Here is an 11366-nt window from a genome sequence, read left to right on the forward strand (position 1 = left end):
TAGTGCAGTGGCTTTAAGTATATTCACATCATTATGGAACCATCCCCATCCCAGAACTTTTTCATCTTACAAAACTAGAAGCCTGTCCCTATTAAAAAAACTTTTCCCCATTCTTTCCTCCCCCGCCCCAGACCCTGGCAACCACCGTTCCACTTTCTGTCTCTATGAATTGTCTATTCTACATACTTCCTAAGTGGAATCATACAGTATTTGTCTTTTATTTACTTATTTTTTTGGTCTGGCTTATTTTGCTAAGTATAATGGTCTTCAGGCTTCATCCATGTTGTAGCATGTGCCGGAATTTCATTTCTTTTTAAGGCCAAATAATATTCCATTGTACGGATATATCAAGCTTTGTTTATCCATTCATGCGTCCATGGACATCTGGGTTGTTTCTGTCTTTTGGCTGTTTTGAATAATGCTGCTATGGACACAGGAGTACAAATATCTGTTTGAGTCCCTGCTTTCAGTTCTCCTGGATATAGACCCAGAAATAGGATTGCTGGATCCCATGGTAATTCTATCTGATTTCCCACCAGCAAAGTACAAGTGTTCCCATTTTTCCACATCCTCTTCCAAACTTATTTTTTTTGTTTGTTTGTTTCTTTTTCTGGTTTTGTAAAAAAATAACAGTCATCCTATGGGTATGAGGTGGTATCTCATTGTGGTTCTCCTTTTTTCCCTAATGATGAATGATGTTGAGCATCTTTTCTTGTGTTTATTGGCCATCTGTATATCATCTTTGGAGAAATGTTGATTCATGTCCTTTGCCCAATTTTTATTTATTTATTTAAAAAAAATTTTATTTTATTTAAATTCAGTTAATTAACATATAGTGTATTATTGGTTTCAGAGGTGGAGTTCGGTGATTCATCAGTCTTATATAATACCCAGTGCTCATTACATCACGTGCCCTCCTTAATGCTCATCACCCAGTTACCCCAGCCCCCACCCCCTCCCCTCCAGCAACCCTCAGTTTGTTTCGTATGGTTAAGAGTCTCTTATGGTTTCTCCCTCTCTGATTCTGTCTTGTTTTACTTTCCCCTCCCTTCCCCTATGATCCTTTGTTTTGTTTCTTAAATTCCCCATATGAGTGAGATCATATGATTTTTTTTTAAGATTTTATTTATTTGACAGAGAGAGACACAGTGAGAGAGGGAACACAAGCAGGGGGAGTGGGAGAGGGAGAAGCAGGCTTCCCGCCGAGCAGGGAGCCTGATGCGGGGCTCGATCCCAGGACCCTGAGATCATGACCCGAGCCGAAGGCAGACACTTAACAACTGAGCCATCCAGGTGCCCCGAGATCATATGATATTGTCTTTCTCTGATTGACTTATTTCCTTTTGCCCAATTTTTAATTGGGTGTTTCTTTTTTTGGTTGTTGAGCTGTTCTTAATATATTCTGGATATCAATCCCTTATATGATATATAATTTATAAATATTTCCTCCCTTTCTGTGTATTACCTTTTTACTCTGTTAATAGTGTCCTTTGATGCATAAAAGTTTTAAATTTTGATGAAGTGCCTTTATTCTTGAATATGTCTTGGCTGAGTGTAATATCTTCTTGGATGGTACTTTTTTTTTTTTAGTTCTGTAGGTATTGCTTCCCTGGTCTTCTGTCATGAAGTGTTGCTGTGGAGAAGGCAGACTTTTCCCCTTTCAGGCAACTTGCTTTTACTGCGTGAATGCCTCAGAATTTCTCCCTATCTACATCCTCTAAGGAGTGTTCCCCCCTTTCCATCAATTAGGAAAAAAAAAATCTAAAGAAAAAAAATGTAGAGACTAACATAACAGACTCATGTGTACCCACCACCCAGAATTAACTAATATTAATGGTTTGCCATATTTGGGTCACAGTATTTTTTTAATCAGTATTTTACATGTATATAGTTTAAGAAGTTTCTTGGATTGGGTTCTGAGAGGCAGAGCTGAGATGAGGATTCATGTCCAAGTGATTTATTTGGGAAGTATTTCTAGTGGAGCCTAATAAGGGAGTGAGAAAAGCAAGACAGGGAAGGGAAAAGGAAGGAGCACAGCAAAGGTGGGATTTCAGGTAGAGTCCCAGCCTCTGCCTTGTTCTGCCGGGAGCTCTGGAGCATACATCACCCTGCAGAATTGGTCTTGCCTCAAGGCAAGGGAGCTGGGCCTGCATCTAAAGTTTGAAATATATTAGTGTGCATATATTATCCTCCATCCTCTTTTTTTTTAGTGCCTTCAGACTCTGTAATGATGCTCCACATTTCATTCTTGGCATTGATTGTTGTGACTTTTCTTTCTCTTTTTTCTTCGATAGTCTTGCCAAGGAACTTTATCAGTTTTGTTTGTCTTTATAGTAAACCAGTGTTTAGATTTGTTGATCCTATTTTTTTCTATTTTTGTTTTCTAATTCATAATTGCTGTTCACATCTTTATTATTTTCCTTCTACTTTCTGTGGGTTTCATTTGCTGCCATTTTTCTAATGTCTTGAAATAATTTGAGATCATTGATTTTTTCAACTTCTTTTCAAATATGTATGTTTAAAACTACAAATTTCCTGTATTTTCTACTAGGAATTTTATGGTTTTAGGTCTCACATTTAGGTCTTTAATCCATTTTTTAAAAGATTTTATTCATTTGTTCGACAGAGAGAGAGGGGGGAGAAAGAATGAGCAGGGGGAGCGGCAGGCAGAGGGGGAAGCAGGCTCCCCACTGAGCAAGGAGCCCAATGTGGGACTCAATCCCAGGACCCTGGGATCATGACCTGAGCCAAAGGCAGACACTTAACCAACTGAGCCACCCAGGCATCCCGGTCTTTAATCCATTTTTAGTTTATTTTTGTGTATGGTGTAATAAAGTGGTCCAGTTTCATTCTTTTGCATGAGGCTGTCCAGTTTTCCCAACACCATTTGTTGAAGAGACTTTTTCACATTAGATATTCTTTTTTCTTTGTCAAAGAGTAATTGTGTAATTGTGGGTTCATTTCTGGGCTCTCTATTCTGTTACATTGATCTATGTTTGTGCTTTTGTGCTGGGACCATGCTGTTCTGATTACTATAGCTTTGTAGTATATCTTGAAATCTGGGATTGCAGGGAGGGAGCCTGCTTAAGATTCTCTCTCTCCCTCTCTCTCTGCACCCCCCTCTTAAAAAAAATAAAGAATGTCTCTTTTAAACAGAATATAATTGAATTTTCAAATTTCACCCTGATGATCTAATTGGCACATTTATTCTATTTGGATTTATTGCAATTATTGATATATTTGCACTTAAATCTTTCATTTTACTATGCACTTTTAAATTGTACTCTTCTTATCTATGTTCTTTTTTCTTTTTTTAAAGATTTTATTTATTTATTTGACAGAGAAAGACACAGTGAGAGAGGGACAAGTAGGGGGAGTGGGAGAAGAAGCAGGCTTCCCGCGAAGCAGGGAGCCCGATGTGGGGCTCGATCCCAGGACCCTGGGATCATGACCTGAGCCGAAGGCAGACGCTTAAGGACTGAGCCACCCAGGCGCCCCATCTATGTTCTTTTTTCTCTCCATTTTGCTTTCTTTTGGATTGACTGAATATGTGTCCTTAATGTATGTTTTCTCATCTATTAATTTGGAAATTATAACTCTTTTCTTTTAGTGGTAACACTAGAGATCAAAACATGTATCCTTGACTTATGGAAGTCAGTTATAAATTTGTCCTTTCATCTTCTTCCTAGATGGTGCAAGGATCTCAGGATATTGAATGTTATCCACCACTCTTCTGACTCATAACACCATTGTTGTCACGTAGCTTAATTACATATACGTATTTTAAACCCCACAAGCCATTATAATTGCTGTTTTATGTAGTTGCTCTTTATTTAGATTTACCCACATTTGCCATTCCTATTTTGACTCTTCATTTCTTCATGCATCTCCAAGCTTCCTTTAACCCTAAAAACACCTTTTATGGGGCACCTGGGTGGCTCAATCTGTTAAGCATCTGTCTTTGGCTCAGGTCATGATCCCGGGGTCCTGGGATTGAGCCTCACATCAGGTATCCTTTTTAGCGGGGAACCTACTTCTCCATATCCCTCGGCCCCTCCCACTCCTTGTGCTCTCTCTCTCTCTCTTCCGAAGGAATAAATAAGAAATCTTTTAAAAATCCCACCTTTTACTATTTCCTTTAAGACTGGTCTGCTGCTGATGAATTCTCTATTTTTATCTGTCTGAAAATGTCTTTTTTTTGAAAATGTCTTTATTTCATTCATAGAGGATATTTTTTCTTTTCTAGTTGTCCTCAGTGGGATGTTGATCCATATTACCTAGCGCTCCATAACTGTCTAACAGACTTTTATAATTGGCAGCATTTAGTTTTCCTTGCTAGTCAGTCTTACCTGATGTTATGTTGGACATGCTTCACAATGACTTACCCAAGTATTGTAGATAATATCCTATTGAATCTTTCTTCATGTGAAGTACCTTTATATTTAGGAATTTCTTTTTAACCAAAAGTTAAAGCAAAACAAAGCCCTCATAGTATTTGGGCATTTTCATATATGTATCTTGCTATAGTTGGAGAGGAACTGGTTATGGTTCTTTTCTCATTTGTTTAGTAGCTATGAAAATTGCACTGATGGAGAGAAACATTACCTAGATGTTCTAATCCATAACATAGGATTGTGTAGGGGTTGTTACAGAAAGGTGAACCTCAGTGATTTCTAGGCTTCCTGGGGACCATGGTGTCCCATGTGTTAGTGCCAGCATACAAACGTCCCATAGTACGATTTGTCTACACTCTGGAAACTTTCATTTGAGTTTTTAAAATACACTAATATTTTATATTTGAAATATCCCAGAGAGAAAGCCCATGGTGCAAAGAGAATAGAGTTTAGAGAACAAGCATCATGGAATAACTTCTTAGATTCCGTTTCTGTGTGCACATTGCTGAACTCACTGTCCAGTGAAGATGGCAAAGTGCCCTTTGTTTTTTATTTTAAAGTTATTAGTGTCTATGTTTCTTACTTTCTAGAGCATGATATTGTTCTGTAGCAAGATTGTAAAGAATCTGACATTAGTTAGAGATACATTTGCCTATTGATTACCTTCAAACTGACAGTCATTCATTACCAACAAGCTCTCAGTGTAGCCCCCAGGGGCCAGGAAAATAGTGTGAATCCTCATAGTGGCTGGATGAGATCTTTGCAAATTGGAGGGAGGGCACATGCCCCTTAAAAATCGTGTGGCTATATCTTGGCTGTTGTAAATAATGCTGCAATAAATATAGATGAATGGATCAAGAAGATGTGGAATATTACTTAGCTATAAAAAAGAATGAAATCTTGCCATTTGCAATGACATGAGTGGAGCTAGAGAGTATTATGCTAAGCAAAATAAGTCACTCAGAGAAGGACAAATACCGTATGATCTCACTCATATGTGGAATTTAAGAAACAAAACAAATGAGCAAAGGGGAAAAAAGCGAGAAAGAGAGATGAAACAAGAAATAGACTCTTTGAATATAGGGAACCAACTGCTGGTTACTAGAGGGGGAGGTAGGTGAGTAGATGGGGGAAACAGGTGATGGGGACTAAGGAGTGCACTTGTTGTGATGAGAACCGGGTGTTGTATGGAAGTGTTGAATCACTAAATTCTGCCCCTAAAACTAGTATCAGACTGTATGTTAATTATACTTGAAAAAAAATCGTGTGGCCATGCTTCATTTGAATTATTGCCAGGCTGGGATGTGGGTCCTATATTGTTTTCCTCTTTTCTTTTCCTGAGAAGTCGGAAATATAGATTGTTATGTAAAATCTCCGTATTTTTAAACATTAGCCAATGAGTACTTTTTGGGGGTAAGATATGCAATTATAGTTAAATAAATCAGATTCGCAGGCCAGGCTCCTCCCAGGACCACAGGTTCGCTCCCTTTATCTTAGTGGGTATCCGGGTGCTGCTTATGACCGGTACACAGGGCATTAGGAGTCTCACCTCGAGGGCAGGGTTTTCAGGTGGTTGAGGCCTGAGTGAGATTCACATGTGCCACAAGCCACTTAGTACGGAAGCCCCAGAGTCACCCCAGCACCTCCTTTCTCCCTGCGATGTGGGCAGCTGACAGGTCCTGTTGATTCTAGTTCCTGAAGACCTCATGTCTAAGATAGTCAATCTGAAAAGTTCTCATCACAAGAAAATAAAATGTTTTGTAATGATGTATGGTGACGGATGTTAACTAGGCTCATTGTGCTGATCATTTTATAGTATAGACAAATATTGAATCATTATGTTACACACCTGAAACTAATATGTTCTATATCAGTTATATCTCAATACAAAGGTAAACAGATGAACAAACAATGCAAACCTCCATGTCTGTGCCCTCCTCTTGCAGACCCTGGTGGCCTCCAGCTCTGGGTTCTTGTCTCCTGCATGCCCTGTGGGCTGTCCTCCTGCAATCCTTCCCCGCATCCTGGCCAGAGTAATTTTTCCAAAATAACAATTTGCCGAAGTCTCTCCTCTGCTTAAAGACATTCCAGTGAGTCAGTAAGTTACTGTGCTGGAAAGCTCCCCTTGGCCCTTCAAATCTTCTCTCCACTGCCCACCACCCCGTTCTGCACCCACCCAGGAGTCGGGCCTGTACGGACTGCCTCAGTACTCTCCCGTGTCCCCTGGTTTCACTGAGCCCCGCAGGGCATTGGAGACAGGGAGGAGGGCAGTGTATTTGCTTCCGCGGCTCTCACTGTAGGGTTGATGTGAGCTGTAATTCTTAGCCACGGCCTTAGTGCCTGTCAGGCAGCCTTTACACAAAGCTGCCCTTGCCCCATCTCGCACGCGAAACCCAGGCAGACGGTGTGAATCACTGCACTCACAGAGCCTGCCTGGTACCAGCTCGGGGTGGGCGCCGCGTCAGCCCTGTGCTTTCCCTTTGCCCTGTCCACTCCTTAGTAAATCGTGTGTTTTTAGAATGCTCCTGAAATGGTCCCCATCTGAAGCTGCCCTCTGTGTCCCACTGGGCCCTAGGTCTCCTCCCTAACACAGTGGACTGGATTGCTGTATACAGAAGGTCAGCCTCACTCTCAGAAGTCTGGAAATGTTTTGTTGGTGTTCCTTCATCTGGACTTGGAGAAAACCTTAGTTGCCATGATTTGGGACATCTACATAACAATTGTGGGAGATTTTTCTTTTACTAGAACAAGAGGTCCAACCAACCCCCAAATTAGGAGTTTGCATAAAGGGTGTGGATGAGGAGGTAGAAAGCACATCATCAGGTCAGTCCATGCCTGGCTAACTCAGGAAGGGCACTAGATGAGGTGAGGAATCACAGAACTGGGGGCGGCCTCCCAGGTGTTGGGGCCAGCAGGAAGAATCCAGGGAGGAAGAGGCTTCCTCAGAAGCTCTCCCGGACTATACCTACCCCGGGCTCAGGGAAGCCGGTCCTGCCTGGCTCTCCACTTGCTGGTCTCCTGCAGAGAGAGCTGCCACAGGAGGAGGGTCTTCTTGCCACTCTGGAGTTTGCCATGGGAAGCAGGACTTGGCAGATGTGTTTGTGTTTGGGGAACAGTCTGAGCCATGATGTGCTTGGATGTGGAATGTGGTGTGAGCCCGAGCTGGAGAAAGGGAGCTGGAGAATGAGGCAGAACAGGTCACAGAGAGCCAAGAGGTATAGAACGTGTATCCTGAGGGATCTGTAAAGGGTTTAAGAAGGCGGTAAAATAACCAGGACCACATTGTTGGAGAGGGTCAACCAAATCCTGGAGGCCATTGACCATCAGGGTCATGAGTTGTGGATAGCCAGGCATCCTCCTTATCATGGTTTCAGTTACTGGAGGTCAACCACAGTCCTGAGGGAGACGATCCTCCTCCTAACCCAATGTCAGGAGGTCACTAGCAAGCTAATGCTCCGTCACATGACCACATCCTTCACTCACTTCATCTCCTCACATAGGCATTGTGCCATCACACATCCTCACAAGGGGAAGGTGGGGTGAGAACAACACGATATTTTGAGGGAAACCGCATTCACATAATTTCTGTTCCATATATTGTTATAATCATTCTATTTTATTATGAGTTATTGTTCATCTCTCTCTTTTTTTTAAAGATTTTATTTATTTTAGAGAGAGAGAGAGAGCACACGAGTAGGGGAAGGGGCAGAGGGAGAGGGAGAGAGAGAGAATCTCAAGCAGACTCCATGCTGAGCGTGGAGGCTGCCATGGGGCTCGATCTCACGACCCTGAGATCATGACCTGAGCCAAAATCAAAAGTTGGATGCTTAACTGACTGAGCCACCCAGGCGCCCCATTGTTCATCTCTTATTGTGCCTAGTGTATAAATTAAACTTTATCATAGGTATGTACGTACAGGAAAAAACATCATATATATATATATATATATATATAGGGTTCAGTACTATTTGTGGTTTGAGGCTTCCACTGGGGGTCTTGGGATGTATCCCCCATGGATAAGGGGGACTACTGTATACACTTTTCAGTAGAGGAGCAATGAACTGAAAAGGGAGAGGTAAGATCCAGGGGTCTGGAGCATCTCTCAATAGTGCCTTGTGCACATCTGTAGATATGTCTGCGTTTAATATATTTTGGTTGAATTGAATTGTTGAGTTTGTGTGACAGGTTGAGTGACATTTTTATGTCATTTACCCAATGCATATATTTTTAAATTTTTTGTTGTTAAAGGCTGTGAGGTCATATTAACCTGAAATAATGTATTTACTGTCAACAAAGTCTGGGTCATTTGTGATCTCCTTAAATAACCTTTGTGGTAACACTGGAATGAACATTTATCTGATGTCTGGGAAGTAATATCCCAGTGGAACTTATTTTATTTTGGGTTGTTTTTAATATGGAGCTGTTAATATAGCATTTCCAGTAAGTGACCTTATATGTGAAATCTGTGTTTAATTACTAACATTTTTGCAAGACTGGTAGAACTGCACTATTCATTATAAGTCACAGATTTAAGAACTTGTCAGGAAAATATTTTATGATTTGATTTATGCATGAGGATCCAAGAAAGGCAAGGAGTCCTCGGGTCTTTATGAGATTGTGAACACACTTATTCCTACAATATTCTTGGCTTTTTCCAGTCCTATTATATAATGAGTAAACAATATCTCTTTTGAATTTTTCATCCAAAAATATTCCCCAGCTAGAACTTAACTTAGGAAAATATGATTTCCTAAGAGATCTTTAAGGCTGATAGTTTTAACCAAACAGCATAAAGTGCATTTTGCTTCTCTAAATGTGTTCCCATAGGTTTTCTTTTAGTGTTTTTTCCTCCTTAAAAAAAAAAAAAGAACTTTTATTGGGTGTTTTATTGCATAAACTGTACGTGTTCATTGTATAAAAGTGGGAACTGTAGATGAGCAAAGGGAAGAGACTAGAAAAGCATCTGATTCCATCACGGTTACAAAAGAGAGATGAACCAAGAGTGAGACCCCACCTGCGATCACATAGCAGGAGAGGGGTTGATAGGGATGCGTGAGGGCCCACCTGCACCTCCAGCAGAACTGATGTGTCCTTGGAAAGGGTGCATCCCTAACGAGGCTCTCCTAACCAGGTGGCAGGTGCTTCTGTGTCAGCGTCTTCTTGCTCTGGGGCCCTGTGTCTGTCGCTGTCAGGGCCCGACGGCTGATTCTTTGTCACCATGTCCCTTTAGCACCTGTCACCTGCTGCTGGCTGTCCTGCAGCCCATCCAGGCCAGTCCTCCCTGGGGCACCAATTCATGAACTTCAGAAACCCTTGGTCTTTGTTCCTGTGTAGGGAAATTCACAAATGTGTCTGGGTCGTGAGCATCAGTCAAAGAATGGGTATCCCTTGTGTAATAACCTAGATACAGCCAAATGCTTCTGAAAAACAGAAGCGTAGCTCTGCTTGCAATGTAAAGAGAGGAAAAAGGAGAAGTCCCCATTGAGATGCCGGGAGAATGTTGTGGTCAGGCGAATCAGCAGCAGGTGCGTTCCATCCAAGACGCAAATTGCCCGCTGCCAGTGACGATAGGTCGGCTGCTGGCTTTGCTGGATTCCTGGTCACAAGTGCAGTGGGGCATCCGCGAAGAACATGCAGGCTTGTCAGGGTCAGACAGAAAGAGGCTCCCCCACACCTGACGCGACGGTTCCTCACCTGTCAAATGGGGCTGGTAGGACACAGCTCGAGGGTTTGTTGAGGTTAGAAGGACTGTAGGAAAAGGACAGGCAAGCAGTGCTCGGTCTGTGCATCAGTAGCAGGTGATTTGTGCACGAGCGGCTCCTTTAGATTTTCCTCCCCACAGAGGCAGGGTCGCGGCGTGACATGATGTTGGTTGACTCAGACTTGGGGGAGAAGACCTATAGATAGGGTTCAGATAACAATGTATAAAGTACTAATAACATGGAATTTAAATAATTTGTTAAGATAGCTTATGGAGATGCTCGTGAAGAGGGAACTGGGTTCAGTGGTACCCAGCTGACAAGCCTAGACGTTGGCTCTTCAGAGTCACCTTTGGGCCAGACATCGAGCTGATACCCATCAGCCAGCTTTTATTGTCCCTGGATTTCAGGGCTGGGGCTGGCCAAAGTGGGGCTGCCAAATACCCCTTGTCTCGGGAGGCTCCCTGCCACCCCACAGCTCAAGAACATAGACCCCACCTGCTTGATCTGGGCCCCTAAATGGCTGGTTCCTTCCCTCCCCTCAGCTTCTTCTGCCCCCTAACATTTGATGATGGTGATAGGCATTATTCCATATTTTTATTGTAACACTAAACTGTGTCCACAGATTCCAAGTCTGATTAGTTGGCTGCTTATTTGGCATGATGGTCTGCTTACTACTTAAAAATAAAAGCAGAAATATGCATTAATGGAATTCTGTAAGATTAGGGAACTATGTCCAGCACATTTATCAGGGAACAGGGAAGCTGCAAAGCCGAGCGAAGTGGCTCATAGATGGGTGACAGGATCGGGATTCAAATGGATCTCAACAGGCCAGCACTCTGGGCCAAAACCAACAAGAGGAAATTCAGTAGTGATTCATGTTAAGTCTTGCATAAGTAAAAACGGGAGAGAGCTGGCTTTACTGTCGCTGCTTTGGGAAAGATGTTATTTTGAACTTACTGAGACGTTCACTCATTACATTTATTGAGATGATGTGTGATTTGTTATATATGTGTTATTCTATTTAAATCCTGCTGCAGTGAAGGTTTTCATCTCTATTTTATAGATGAGTTCGAGAAAGGTTAAGAAATGTATCCAGGGTCATAGAGCTTTCAACGATTATGTGATATGGCCTCCGTGATGGGATCCAAGAAATGGTGTGCCGGAGAAGGAAGGAAGGAGGGAAGGGAGGGAGAGAGGGAGGGAGGAAGGGAGGAAGGAAGGAAAGAAAGGAGGTGGGGGGAAGGAAGGAAGGGAGGAAGGAAGGAAAGGA

At 42.2% G+C, this 11366-nt stretch overlaps 1 protein-coding gene across 1 annotated transcript in view; it reads left to right on the forward strand.

Annotated features, from left to right (window-relative positions):
* The first annotated feature begins 9880 nt into the window (after positions 1 to 9880).
* ADAMTSL3 (ADAMTS like 3) overlaps positions 9881 to 11366 on the forward strand; it is a 235757-nt gene continuing 234271 nt past the window's right edge. The window contains exon 1 of the mRNA XM_081831893.1: positions 9881 to 9919. Coding sequence (XP_081688019.1) covers positions 9881 to 9919 — 39 coding nt within the window. The remainder of the gene's footprint in view (positions 9920 to 11366) is intronic.

This window comes from Leptonychotes weddellii, chromosome 9 (genome assembly GCF_054177405.1).
Source record: "Leptonychotes weddellii isolate Sample4059 chromosome 9, ASM5417740v2, whole genome shotgun sequence".
NCBI lineage: Eukaryota > Metazoa > Chordata > Mammalia > Carnivora > Phocidae > Leptonychotes > Leptonychotes weddellii.